This window comes from Geospiza fortis, unplaced genomic scaffold (assembly GCF_000277835.1).
Source record: "Geospiza fortis unplaced genomic scaffold, GeoFor_1.0 scaffold317, whole genome shotgun sequence".
NCBI classification, from domain to species: domain Eukaryota; kingdom Metazoa; phylum Chordata; class Aves; order Passeriformes; family Thraupidae; genus Geospiza; species Geospiza fortis.
In genome coordinates, this window is record NW_005054398.1 from 232729 (window position 1) to 247607 (window position 14879).

The window sequence follows — 14879 nt, forward strand, 5'->3', positions numbered from 1 at the left end:
CGGCCGAGGCCTGCAGAGAGTACAGTAGGGGCTCGGTAAATACAGCCGGCACTAATGACCCACATCCACACACGTGCTCATCACACTGCCCCGACAAGCCTCGGAATGCAGAAAACAAGCTAATTTTAAAAGAAAGGATGGTAATATTTTTAAGAGGTAGGTGAAGACTCTTCTACTTACATTTTTTCTTTTAGAAGGACAAAGGAAAATAGTCACATCTGTGAAGAGTGCTACTAGCCCAATTAAGCCAGTTCTATTATCCATGACTCACAACCTGTACTTTTGCATGATTACTACAGCTTCACTTTGTTAAACACTGCACGATTCCCATTATCACCCACAATAAAGTTTACAGATACTAATTGACAGTGTAATCAATCTATGTTAACCCTTCAATGTACCGTTCAATCATTAGAGCACCTACAGCCCAGGTCTTTCTTGTTGATAAAAAGGTTTTGTTAATGAAAAGAAACATTGCAGAACTGCAGCATCACTGGTAAACTAAGCATCTGTTTTCCATGAATGTTTATTTGTAATTATTAACCTGCAATTCAATCTTACCAGTATTAACTAGCAGTTGAGCAAGCTAGAGTAAGGAATATGGTAAGATAAGGACGTTTGGTATTGAAAATGATCTGCAGAGAAACTCTGAGAGCTTCTCTGCAGATCATTTTCAATACTAAAAAAATGCATGTAAATCAGAGTAGTCAGGGCAGTTCAAATTGCAAAACTGAAAAAAAATCTAGTTGAGCAACGAATGGCTTTAATTTCACTGATCTCAGTCATGCTTGAAGGGGATGATGAAAAACTAAGATGACTGCACCCTCCTCACAAATGCTCTTTTTTTTCCTATTAGCTTAATATGGATAATGAGATGTGATAAAAGAAACAGGGTAGTTCAACATAGAATTTTGAAGCTAGGAAAGCTGCAAGATGTCTTTCAGAAGATAAATATTCCTTACATTTCAGAGTGTTACTCTGACTAAAAGAAGGTGTCCTTAAGAAGTATAATTAAAGCACTTGTTTCAAGTGTCTCTGACAAGCATTGAGTGAAACAAATTCTCTTGAGAATGACCTGCATTCACAAGGAGTGAGAATTTTGACTGCAAGATTTGTAAGGTTCTGTGGTTACAGTAAGCTTGCAAGCTGTTATCCCTCTCCTCTCCATTCCTCATATGAGTTTTTGAGGGAGACTGGAATGACTTGAGAATTCAAGTCATTTCCAAAGGCAACAGCTTTTGAGAAGACATGAATTTAAACCACCTTTCTAGATACTAAATGCTGTATAAATCTGTAGGATACACTGACCAAATTTGACACAAAGAAATACGCTTTTAACCAAGAAACTTTCTACCTTGTAACAGTTTTAGTTAATAAAGTGCCTATTCACAATGTACTTCAATATTTTTCAGTCAATACAGACATTTCAGCAGACAGCATCAGTGAAGCTGACATGACCAGGCAACAACACCTTCTCCTGGCCCATGACACACCTGCAGGTCCTTCATAAGAGATTCCATTACTACCACGTGCAATCTAACCTCGAAGTATGACACAATTAACTGCTGAAGTTTTAAGCTCTCATTAGAGCATTCAGGGTATGATGCAACAAAGCTGCTGAAACAGACACAGGCTCTAATATCCTAGTGGACTGCACTTTGGAGTGTAGCTGCTGTCTCTCTCAGTACAATGTTCCTCACAGCAACTGGGGCTGTTCTTCATTTGTTTACTGAAGGTAAAGAAAAAAAATATACCCAAGTGTGTTGTTATGAACAAGGTTACATATTATTCTAGCTAGTTCTACCCTTTTTGGAATAAAAGTTCTTCAGTCTGCTTCAGCTCTAAATCCTTCCCCATTACCCTCCAACAGAACATGGCTCTGCCGTATTACACAGATCAAGAACATTCAAGCAAATCCAGTCTACTCACATCACTTTTAAATGACACTCTCCAGAATCTCTTTGCCACTTCTGAATTTACCCCGTTGCAGAAATCATCAGGAAATGTCACATTGAGAGGCCACTGGCCCCAACATCTCTATTTCAGCTGTGCACAGCTATAATGAGATAGGTAATGACTTATTACTACATATATAAATATATATAAACTAATGAGACCTCCAAATCAGAGGTAAATCAGTGACTCATGAAATTTTTTCTTGACTGGGGTCACCAAATTCTAGCAAAATTACTCTTACTTTTAGAAGGAAGTGCCATTGAAAGGTGAATTCCCTCCAAAACTGTATCTTATCACAAAGTGATGCAAGTTTTGAAATAATTTTTATTTAAGCATGACATTCCAACTTTTCAGGTTTTTAATTATTAAAATATATCACATTATATTATAAATTTCAAAAAAGTTAAGTTTGACAAAACATTATCCATAGCTTTGGGACCACTTTGCTTTTTGTAAACATCCACCTCACCACTAAATGATGAGCTGCAAGGAGGCAGAGGGGAATAGTATTTTAATACACTTCTTTCTCAAGCTGCATATCTTTAGAGACAGAACAACTGCTGTGCTGTATACTCATTCACAACAACTTATACTAGAGAAAAAACCATTTATAAGCACATATACATTTCCAACAGAAACCATATTACTGCAGCATGAAACTGTAGAATCCTTGACCACCAGGAAACACAATAACAATCCCATCATTTGGCAAATGTGGCATACACAGAGGAGTGGCTAGTCTGTACTGCACTATACACACAGGAAGCCACAGGACACAGAGAACTACAATCCCTCCATTAAGAATATAATTTTACTGAGACTAATGCTTTTATCGATTAGGAAAAAATGGAAATGAAATAATCAGAATGCTTCCTGTTTAGCTTAGGATACGTGCAAACCCAGTAAAAATCAGATTTGCATAGTCGTACAGACCACACTGCAAAAGTATCAGAAGTAAACAAGGCTGCAAGAGCTCCAGGTACTGACTTGAACTTTACAATAATCTGTGTCAACATTAAAACTGAAGCAGGAGATAAGACAGCCCCAAAGAAAGTGCATTTGTGTTCTGCTTTCAGAGCAAGATCCAAACCTGATGGCGTAGATGCACGGTAACTTGGCATTGATTTTATCTCTGTTGTGTGAATACATCCTGCCTATCAATCTCCTTGAAACTCTGATACAGAAACTACTGCAACAAAAGGACTTTGATCTTGAGATGAAAGTATCTGAACTGCAGACTTAAGTAAACCTCCAGAGACACCAGCAGTTTTCCCTCACCAGACATCCATATGCTCTCAGAGTCTATGCAGGTATCACTGGAGACAGTGGATTAATTGTTACTTTGTAAGTCTTGATCAGGGAATGTCTCACAACTGCTATTTATCAGTGTCATGTAATAATCTGGTTGAACATAACTTTTTTTTATAAGATAACCGAGTAACATCAAATATAGTTAAAAAGTGATATTTTTTAGCATTAAGACAAAATTGTGAGCACAATAAACACCAAAAGCAAAGATTTAATATACTTGCCACAACATTATATTGCTCAACTCCTGAATGAATTTATTTGCATACACCTGCCCTTACATGGAAAACGCAATGTTTATCAAAAGATGTTACAAACTTTTACAATGTATCAATCAATGCATTACTGTTGTCCCAGTAAGCCTAGACACACTAGTTATGTGTCCAAGAAGACCTCTTGCAGACACAGATTTACCACCACTGTGGGGAGCGAAAACACCCCAACCTTTAAAACACTTTTTAAAAGGTAAATTAGTGCTGGTATCATGTGCTTAACAACTTTAGAAATGCATGTTTCATCTACAAGACTGACATAGGTAGCATAAAACTTCTCATATTTCTGCCCAAGAAATGGTATTGTGGCTAGAATACCTGTGTAGCTCCCAGGTTCTACTGAGCATGACCAGAATTCCCATCAGTAACAATTAAGATTCATCCACAAAGAACTGCAATGAACTCATTTGCTACCGCTAGCTGAGACAGTCTTGACATACTGAAGCAGAATCTAAATTCACAACTTCAACTGAAAAAGGTCTGGTATCTTACCAGTCAGTTCAGCTTTTGTGGCTTAGGCTTAAACCTCCTGGCCAACAAACTGCCACCCACAGAACTGCAGTTCTGCATCCTGAATGATGCACTGAAAGACACCAAAGTTGAAGCTCACTTTGGTGAGGTAAAGGAGTGAGCTTGTGTAAGGGAAATGAACAAAAATAAGGATCTCTGTATTTGTGAAAGCCAAGTTAATAATGATTGTTAATACCCAAACAAGTTTTCATGGCAACAAAGAAATGCACTTGACCATTTACAGCAAAACAGATTTATACAATAACAACAAGTAACTTATGGCTTGTCTACCTGCAAATGAATTCCTTCAGCAGGTACACACAATATACTGTTCAGTCATAAAAATATATATATTATCTCTTTCCTTTAACATTTAGGTATATAAATATTTTACTGAAGAACATGCATCATTTAGATAAACAGTTGCAAGAACATCCTCTGAAAACATAGGGTTCTTTGCCATTAAGCAGTATGAAATGATTACATAAAACAGCAATTAAAGTCAAGACAAACCAATACAGCAGTAAGCAGTTCATGGTGTGCTAATCCAAAGCACCTCTTGCAACAGATTATATAATACATACACACAGAGAATGCACTGTAATGGAACACAAACAGCATCCTTCCATCTGCGTATGCTTCACTCTTGTTTGGACTCCAAACTTACTGTTCACTTTTCTGCTCTTGTTTTCCATTCAGCTCTTGGTCAACTCTGCTTAGCAAAGAAAGTAGTAAGATTAAAATATGTTAACATAGTTTGACAGCTCATATTATTAAGAAAAAAATATTAACCTTAACAGGAAAACACAAAGATTTTATATGGGAAAAGTTTCAGTAAATAAATATTAAATTAAGGTTTTTATTTAATGCAGTCATGATGTTTGGGTTCTTTTCAATATCTGTTTTCCTACCACCCCCTAAAAATTAATTAAAATTGTTAGGAAACCATTTAAGTAACTACAGCACTTGAGAGGAAGCATTTGAAAAGTGCAAGTCAAGTCTGACTACAAAAGAAAAAAGCATGGCCTGTGCTCATAATAACAAATGCAAGCAGAAATACAGTACAGGTCACATGACAATACTGGCAAGCACTACAACTCTGATGAATTCATAAGCACTGAATTAATTACCTTCTTGGCTTAATTACTCTAACATTAAAGGTAACAGCACTAGTTGAATTAACACAAGTGAAGAGGCTCCTTAACTGCAATAATTTTTCTGTTATGTTCCAAGACTCTTGCAATTACCCTGGAAAAATTCACCATCATGCTGATAAAAGTGGGTTTGATTTTGTACCTTATTTTTTACTATCTGCCTTGGGACCAGCAAACAAAATGCTGCTTTTCAGAAACCAGGGGATGATTGGATTGGAACCCTGGCACATATTGTACTTTTCTTCTTTACAGTAAGAACAAGCTACAGTCTTGATAACATCTTCTGGCAAATAAGTTGTGCATGGAGGTAAATTAATTTTAAAACCAGCAGCAGTTCTAAAGTGAGAGACTACCTCTAACAATCTAACATACCTGTCCAGTCTCTCAAACTATAACCAGTCAGTTTTTCAAAATGATAGAAACAGTAACAGCTCCTCTGGGCCACAAACCCATAAAAAGGAGCTGCTTTCTACCTGATTGAAGGCTCAGTATCCAATTCTGCCTGTGATCTCTGTATCTAATTTTCACTGAAGAACATATTACTTTTTACAAAAGTGATGGTAGTATAGGTGAAGTTATCAACAGAGACACAACAAAGTGCTTGTTCTACTGTAGATTTTTTACATTATCACTTAATTGGAGTAATTCCTGAAGAACGTTCAACACATGGCTAGATTTACGTGTGAGCTTCCAGAAATAATTTAAATTCCTTTTACTTCAATCTCAGTGTTCCTCTACCCAATTTAGACAATAAGCCTTCCTTAATAGCTAGGCACACAAAGGAAAAGTAATTTAAAAAACTCCAAAGTTAGTAGCAAAATCTTTCAGTCAATTTGTTAGTGAGTGAAAAAATAACATATCCATTCAAATAAATCATCAGCTGTGGAATAGCTCGAATAGTTAGCACGAGACCCGAAATTAACAAAGTATTTATTAGGAAGGAACACATGCACTGCAAATACAAACAGCACTAAAATACTAATTTAGATTGCATCTATGCAAGTTAATAACTAAAAAGGTAGCAAATACCAAAAATACAAGATTCAGTATTAGAACTTCTTACAGAGTTGCATCTCTGCTAATGCATAGCTACAGCTTAGGACTAAGTACAGCTCATCTCCAGAGATCAATTCCTGTTAGAAACAACGACATTTGCTTTAATGGGTTCATACACCAGCACTACTTTTGCCTCTTTAAGTTGAGAACCCATGTATCCCCTTAAAAGTGAGCATCTCGCATAAAAGTGTAATAGTAACTATTTACAAATAGCTGTCTGAACACCCAGGGTGAGTTCTACAGATTCCATACTGCCTGCAAGTACAGTATAGTTGCTATCATGCAGAAACATCTGGGCACTAGTGCATGTTTATATTTACAAATGCTTATTCCTTTATGCAAGCCAATCAACTGGGAGTTAGTTGCAGTGCAAATTGTCTTATATAGATGCAGCCCTAATCAAAAGATGAATATACCTTTTCTGTTTCTTTCTAAACTTTTCTTCTTCATACCTTGGTGAGGAAAAGTTTTATTTCAGTAAACATAACATATAAAGGCCAAAATCAACAGAAGCTGCAAACCAGTTTTAGTGTCAATAGTCTGCAGAAACTTAATTTTGAAACTGACATAATTATGAAAAACCACAGTGTACCTCCAACATTTATTAGCATTAAACAAAAACCATTAAGATTTACTTACAACATAACAAATGAATTCAATACCACCTCTTGTACAGTGTTAGCATTCATCAATAAAATGTAAAGCCTGTATCCATGACAGTTTGAAGCCAGATATAATCCTCCACAGAAACCCGAGAATTAACTCTTTAAGTTAACCATGTCTAGACTTTGCAGAACAGTTAAAGGTTCATCAATACAGAGAGAAATCTTTTAAAACTCAGAAAGACGGTCTGAATGTTTGTAAGACACCCATAAAACCCCAGTCAAAAAATTCTGAAGACAGCACAAGGCTGCCACAGCTTTGTCACATGTTTCACTCCCACCCCATGAAAACTGTTTTTCTGTCTTACAGAGAGTTAAATTGTGGAGCTGACAGCAGCTGGATATCTACTGAAATAAGCAGTCATCTGCAGGGGGCACGAGGCTTTGTCCAGCATGGCTGTGCCCTCAGTGCCACCTTCCCCCAGTTTGTATCACCTATTACACTGCAGACAATACAGGGTTTGTGTGTCACACCCTCTAACAGGCTGTCATCAGGATTGTTAGTGTTTTCATCTGGTTTTCTTAAGACCCAAGTTTATGGTTTCTACTCTATTACTGCATTCACAAATGCTTTTGACAAAAGGATCATCATCTTGTTTGACAGCAGAATTGTGCTGATGTTAAAACGGCTATTTTCGTCTGGATGGGAAGGAAAAAAACTTGCACTGATGCTGTCTTCCTTTCTTTACCAAAGTAGTTCAGAACTGTAGTGAGTAGGGATTCAGCATTTTCCCATCACTGCTTTTCTTTCAAATGAAAACCCAATCCAAGTGATATTTCAGCACTTAACTTGTTCCACACATTATAATTAAAACACTTTAGAAGACTTATAACTTCAGTATCAACATGCCCACAATTTCTCACTCACAAGCCAGTTTAATATACCCACCAACGTGCAGAACAACTGGAATGAGACCTTCTCTAGAAGGCTTAATTTACAGACAACTCAGTAACTGCACAAAGCTCACTGTGAAAATTACTATACATGAACATTTTGGCTGTCCATGCTACTCCATTCCAAACTGCCTTGAGCAATGAGGTCTAGCATGGACACTCCTCCTAAACAGAGCAATAATCTCAGTTAAGTCATTATGTGCCAAGTGTTACATTCAAACCAAACACTGATTACAACATCCTAAACCAAGATCAGTGTAGAAGATGTTGGAATAATAAAACGTACTGTTTTATGCATTCTGGGATGCCAACGTATTCCATGGGGATGAGTTCAGCTAGTTCTGCCAGGGTAAAGACATACCTAATTTTTTGGCTGAATTTTGAGCTGTGGAAGAACAAATGCAGGGTACAGTTACAACTCTAAACATTTTTCATTAAGGTCAATATTAAAACAGTCTTTTAAGTTCAAAGCAAACAGTTGTCAGAATTATTTATGAAAAAGCTCCCAGAGCATTACCTAATAAAAGGTTTTGTGATGGCCAGGAGAGTTCTGATGAACCAGGAAGGATGAACTATGATCAACGATTTCAGATTTTTCCTTAACCTGAAGGATTTAAAAAATGGATAATCACTGGAACAAAAAGGCAGCATGACCAGGGGTTTTGGAATATGTAAGTATGTTTTTAGAAGCACAGCTGTCACATAAACACAGTATTCTGACATCCCATTATTAGAAGTCAATCTCCATCAGAGGAAAAAAATACTATACAACTATAAAATAAAAACTAAAGATTCAGTATCAATTTGACAAGGAAGTAACATTCCAAGGAGAAGCTCCTCTGAATATCTTTGCAGACCTAATGATAAAGTGGTTCACAAAGGACCTCTCTTATTAATCATATGTAATACATTAAGTTGTAAGGATATTTTACAGGATAACAATATTCAGTATTCTAAGAGTACTATTTTCACTAAAAAAAAACCACCCTGAGAACAACAGCCACAAAAAGCATACACAAAACCCCCAACCAACAAAAAAAAAATCCACCACACAACACTACCAGGCATGTTTGTAGCATCATCCCACATTGCCTAGCTTAGGAAAAGGTTTTCAATACACCAATTTCCTTCATCAAATCTTAACCAGAAGAATCAGTTTTTCCTAAATATGTCTATCTCTGAGTATGTGAATATTGTAAGAAAATATTGCAGAGCTTCTTACCTTCTATCAATTTGCTGGTAACATTTCCTAAGCCAGCCTAAACTTGGCATTTTTCTCCGTGTTGTTGCACCATTCAGGTAAACTATCATATAGTTTTCTGCTACTAACAGCTCTAAAGTGCCAATTACATACCTGGAGAGACAAGCAAAGAAAATTTCAATATCCACAATCTTCATCTGAAAGTAATTTCTAGTAATGCTCAAATATATTAAAAATAACAAAAACCCAGAAAGGCAGAGGATGACTTACTTAAATAGATTGTCCATTAGGTATCTGTAGTTAGGCTGGCTGCTCTCAGGCATGAAGCAAACAGCAAACACAACAATGGCATTTAACCCATCACCATAATAACCTAAAAAGAAATAAGCAGCAATAGTGACAAAGGTGACAGTACACTGACTACATTTACACAATGTTAAGCATAAGCTTTTTCATTATTTACCTTAAAGAGATGTACACACATCCATATGGACACATTCAGACAGTTACAGAAAACATCAAGGTCTCTTTTTCAAGTTTGTCTACTTCTAAAGCAACAGCTGAAGCTGATGTTAATAAAACACTGTATCTATAATCAACATTTCAGTGTACAACCTCAGTACATTTAATAATATCTTATGTTCTTAAAGTTTAAGCAACTTTTCTTCCAACCTAAACTCCACAGACTGTTGGGAAGAGCCATGAATTTATTTCTGCTTTACTAGATGGATAGCTAATGTTTTCAATAGCCTAGAAACCAAAAACTTAGGTAGCAGTGACACTGTAGGATAGAGTAAATATATCTTATTACATAGGTGCATTTTAGTACATGTGACCATGAGTACGTTTTGGAACTTTAGTTTAATAGAGAAAAAATTATTTTACTAACCATGTCTTAACACTGCAACAAATTAATTACCAGAAGTCTTCATGCCCAAAGCTCTTCCTGTGCCCCACCAACTCAGCTTAAAGAAGTAGTTGCTCAACAGTTCCCCAGAGCACATCACCAATCCTTACCACCATGACTGATAACTTTTTTGTACGGTTCAATTGCCTTCATGTCCACCCTGTGGTCCTGCTCTCCGATCCGAAACATTCGCCAGCGGCGACCATCATCCTTCTCCTCTGCCACAGTGTACTCCGCTAGGGAGCCTTTCCTAATGACATCAGTAGTTTTTGGTTTTGGAAGATCATCTGCCAAAATGAGAACATGTTGAAGACCCAATATGAATACCATGCATAGTAACAATCAGCTACAACACAAGTTAACCACTTTGCTATCTAATCTATTTTGGTATTCTTCAGCCAGTCAGACACACCAGCTGATGTCATGGATATTTTAATGAACACACTCATGTTTGCAGTTATCTGTTGACTGCAATTTTCTCTATTACAAGTATGTGAAAAACTTCCATTCATGGAGAAGCCTAATTAATTGTAGGCTTTCAGAACACAGACCCCAATGAATTTCACCAAAATAAACAAAGTGGTTAACTCCAATGAGAATTACAGAGGTTGATCACAGATTTACATGAAGCATGATTCAAAACATTGAGGTACCTTGCAAGCAGACATGCAGACAAATCTACTGGAAATTAAATCTAATTCACATGTGCAATCAAAATAGATGAAATTTTTGCTGACAGGAATCTGTAAGACAATTTGCTCCAATGAAATTATGATTCTTGACTTTGTTGCATGGACCTTACCCAAAGCGAGAAAAATCTACTGCAAGTTAGTTGTCTGTTCCCGAAACAAAGCTGTTAATTGAAACTATCCTTCCAGGAAAATGAAGGCAGCAGCATTAAAGGAAGAAAAGACAGAAACCCTTTTCAGCCACTTTTACAAACAAGACACAAACATCCGGAACATTTCCTTTGCATCACTGCAAAAGCAACCATAAACACCAATTCTTCATTAAAACAGTGAAAACCCTTTTACAAATTTAAACACAGTCTCTGTTAAGAAAACTTCTACTACTATACGCCTTTAGCTATTTAAAAACCAAAACCACCTCCTTTTTCTAAAGAGTGTTTATTTCTCCACAGGTAGTGTTTCAAACATAACAGTGAACAGAGAACTTCAGGAATTTAAATTATTTTATTTTCAGGATGAGAAAATAATAATTGAGTTTACATGTTTACTTATTAGAGACATTCCTAAACCGTGAAGTTTACAGATGTTAGAGACTCCAATTTGCCCAACACAACTGTTCTTGGCTTCCATAAAGAGGGCCTTAAGACATCATTAAACTCAAAGTTTAAAATTTGTGCTTTAACTCCTACACATAACACTTCTCCGAAAAAAAACTGTTAGAATCTCCAGGTTTCGCCTGTAAGATATAACACCTATTAATGTCTTAAAACTGAGATCATTACTAGTGTGGCTATAGCTACTTTAAATTCCTATGATGTAATTTCAGAATTTCTTGACATAAAAGAGGCTCTTTTACTGCCTCTAGTCAATCTGGAAATATGCATACTCTAAGGCTACTGAGCTTTTGTCATTGTCACCACAGGAAGATTTGAGATCAGGTGTTGCTTAGTATTTTTAAAAATACTATTCAGTCCTCCTTAAATTGAAATTCATCAATTTCTGAGTAGTTAATCTATATCCCTTTGTGTGGCTCTTTCCATTTAAAACTCATTTCTAACACATGTAAAATACCTTGGGTACTTTTTTCTGTTGGGTGGTTCTTAAAAACTTACTGCAGTAGAAGATTTTCCATAACTTCAGGTCTTACAGATGTATATGTAGATGATCTTCACCAAAGTTTACCTGCAGTTACAGCTAGTAACTGCTTGCCTGTTTATTGATCAGATGAGGTCTGATTTGCTCTTTAAAAAGTCACTGCATCTATTTCTAATTCCTAATATAATCACTACCTTTGTATTTCTCCTCTTGTACTATTGAGTCATAGCTATTTCTTACTAGAGAAACAGTCAACCTGCACACAAGAAAATATTTTAGAGCATCAGACAAAAGAACCAAAATACTCACCTTCCCATTCAAATTCATTGCTATTTTCTGAAGGAGTATCTAAATCATCCAAATCAATCTCTCCACTTTCATCCAAGTCATCAGAAAAAACAGATTCCTCACTGGGATCCAAATTTAAGCTAATATCTGGAGCCATTAGTTTCTTCCTCAATTTAGTTCCATTACCCTCTGTATCTAAACAAAGCAAATTAATTTTTTTTAATTATTTTATTATTTTTATTGCTAAAGGAAATTTAAATAAGCATACTACCAAGACAGAAGAGCACAGTTCTTTCTCATAATGCATTATAAATTAATGCCCATAATTTAAACAAGCTTATCTTTGGAGTAAGACTTTAATAGCGGATGGAAAGAACAGCAGGTAAAAGTTCTGAAATTATCCATTGCACACACACAGTCTGAGCAGGGTGGCAGACACTACTACCCCTGCCTGCTGCATCCAGGTGTCCCAGGAGCTGCTCCAGATCTTATCTTCCTAAATAAATCTCACAAATAATAGAACAGATTCATGTCCCTAGCACTTGTTTTTGTTAGGCTTCAGTGACATCATAACTATCTTTGATAAAACAGAAAATCATATACCAGCTGAAAAAAAAACCTGACAGACAACAGTGAGGACATAAAATTAAAGAATCTGTGAATACACAGAATGCTTGGAGGTGCAAGGCAAATATTGGCATGATTTAGACAGGAGTTGAAAGCAAGGAATAAAATCAGATTACCAATCCAGCACTGGAAATGCTGCAAGTAAAGCAGAGAGACAAATTTTACATGTAAAAACCTCCAAAACTCCAATCAATGAAACAAAAACAAAAAACCAAAAAAACAAAACCCAAAACCCCCAAAACAAAACAACCAATAAAATCCCCCCACACGAAGGAGCTTTAAAGCAGCCATTTAAGTAGGAAGCAGTCAGCTGGACTGGAGTGGAATGTTGTTCTTACCAGCTTCATTTTCTGTTCCAGCTGCAGCCAATGCATCAGACTCAACAGGATCATCCTCTGGCAGGGGCCTGGGACACAAAAAAATTATTGTTACAAACCTGCTTTGACTTTTTTTTAATGCCATATATTAAGACTTACACATTACTACAAAAACCCACTGTAAAGTTAGTACTGAATTAACTTTACTTATAGCCTAAATTCAAGATTTCAGTAAACAAACACCAAGGCAGCAGAAAATTCCTTTATAGCATTCAAATGACTGTCTCATCCTGTGAGAAATACCAAAACACTGACTACTACCAGTGTGTCATCCTTAAGAAAACTGGTCATATTCTTGCTTGACAAAATTTGATGTGAAATAAATTACAGAAGTAGTTTAATCATGTCATCATAGAAAGCATCTAAAGCTAATTTTTTTGTAGGCCCAAGCATCAGTAGCAGCATTAACTTTTAAAGCCTTTCCTCAGTATTTTGCTTAATGAAATATTTGGGTCATGAGGCACTGGGAGTAATATGCAAACAATGTAGTTGCAAAATATTTTCACAGGAAATAAACAAAGCCAAGCTTACAAATCTTCATTTAAAAACACTGGAAACATCAACAGTGGTAATCCTGAAGAAATATGCCACAAAACCTTTTCAAAACTGCTCTAATAATGGAAATCACTGCAAGATTATTACTGAGTATTAGTTCACCAGGAAGACCAAGAGGTAGCTTATTGCTGATGTTATGTGTTTGATCCAAATTACTTTAAAAAAGAATTCAAAACCTTGGAAAATCTTCATCTTGCCACTCTTCCTTAAACTCAACCCCTTCCATTCTCCAGCTAACTTCAACTGCTAACAGAGACTCCTGATCAGGCAGAACCTCTGGTCTTCAGCACAACGGGCTAAAGAGGAGCTGCAAGAACATAACAGAAGGTGTCAGCTCAATACTGTGGTAATTCCCATACTTCCAACACATCCTTTAACTTATCATCAAGTTGAGGTATTATGCAGAATAAAAAATAAACACCACAGGGAAAAGTTTTTTATTTGTTTCCATTTTCCTTTTTTTCCCCCCCCCATACAAAACTGCTTGTGGGAATGGTTTATCATACAATAATTTAGGTTGGAAGGGATTTAATGCAGTCAAGGAGGATCAACCCCGCAGTTAAAATTAAGGCCTTGAGCAAACTGTTCTATCATTTATGATTACACCAGTTCACTCAGATTACACAAAATGTAAGAAACTGGATGTATCTCTAGATTTTATAGGAGATAATTAATAAGTGTGTATTTTGAGAAAAAGTCCAGATGGGTCAGATCTCAACTACAAGCATTTAAAAAGAAAAAAAAAAAGCGAACAACCCAAACACTTTAAAGATAACTACTTAAGACAGTGTTTTTGGAGAACTCACCCTATGATGTGCAAGTAAAGCTGTCGTTTTTCAGGCTCACCCATCACCAGCAACGAGGAATCCCCAATAACAGAACATGGTAGACCATTCTGCTGACATAGAAGTCCAAACCAGTTGAAGCTCTTGGCTGTGTTGGCACTAAAGATTGGCAGAAACAGGTAAAATTATCAATGAAGGTACAAAGAAAACCAACATCCATCAAAATAAGAAACTGTGGTATTTTGCAAAGAACCAATCAACACAGAACAGCAGTAAGTACAAAGTTTGAATGCAACCAATACTGCTTATTAACCCAGAGATTGTGATGGTGTTCAAAGGGTCTTAAGATGAGGGAACAGACGAGGATCTGACTCCATGTTTCAGAAGGCCTGATTTATTATTTTATTATATATATTATATTAAAGCTATACTAAAAGAATAGAAGAAAGGATTTCATCAGACGGCTAGCTAAGAATAGAAAAGGAATGAATAACAAAAGCTCATGTCTCAGACAGAGTCCAAGCCAGCTGACTGTGATTGGCC

At 36.3% G+C, this 14879-nt stretch overlaps 1 protein-coding gene across 3 annotated transcripts; it reads right to left on the reverse strand.

Moving 5' to 3' along the window:
* Positions 1-2262: 2262 nt before the first annotated feature.
* On the reverse strand, positions 2263-14617 carry BNIP2 (BCL2 interacting protein 2). 3 transcript variants are annotated; one of them, XM_005425858.2, is made up of 11 exons: positions 14358-14614; positions 13728-13858; positions 12958-13025; positions 12014-12187; positions 10031-10207; positions 9284-9386; positions 9035-9166; positions 8330-8416; positions 8099-8197; positions 6673-6708; positions 2263-4758 (listed from the first exon to the last, which is right to left on the reverse strand). In XM_005425858.2, the coding sequence occupies exons 2-11, from the start codon at positions 13775-13777 to the stop codon at positions 4710-4712; spliced, it is 975 nt and encodes a 324-aa protein (XP_005425915.1). In that variant the 5' UTR covers positions 13778-13858; positions 14358-14614; the 3' UTR covers positions 2263-4709. The 3 variants fall into 3 exon arrangements, with proteins under 3 accessions (XP_005425915.1, XP_030916883.1, XP_030916884.1); XM_031061023.1 differs by lacking the exon at positions 13728-13858 and having other exon boundaries at positions 14358-14617; XM_031061024.1 differs by lacking the exon at positions 6673-6708 and having other exon boundaries at positions 14358-14617.
* Between the last annotated feature and the right edge of the window lie 262 nt (positions 14618-14879).

Coding starts and splice junctions, on each gene's coding strand:
- BNIP2 (XM_005425858.2), bottom strand. CDS start 13,777: ATGGAAGGGGTTGAGTTTAAGGAAGAGTGGCAAGATGAAGATTTTCCA. Junction 9,167..9,283: donor CTAATGGACAATCTATTTAA/GTAAGTCATCCT, acceptor TTGTCTCTCCAG/GTATGTAATTGGCACTTTAG. Junction 8,198..8,329: donor ATCACAAAACCTTTTATTAG/GTAATGCTCTGG, acceptor GTTCTTCCACAG/CTCAAAATTCAGCCAAAAAA.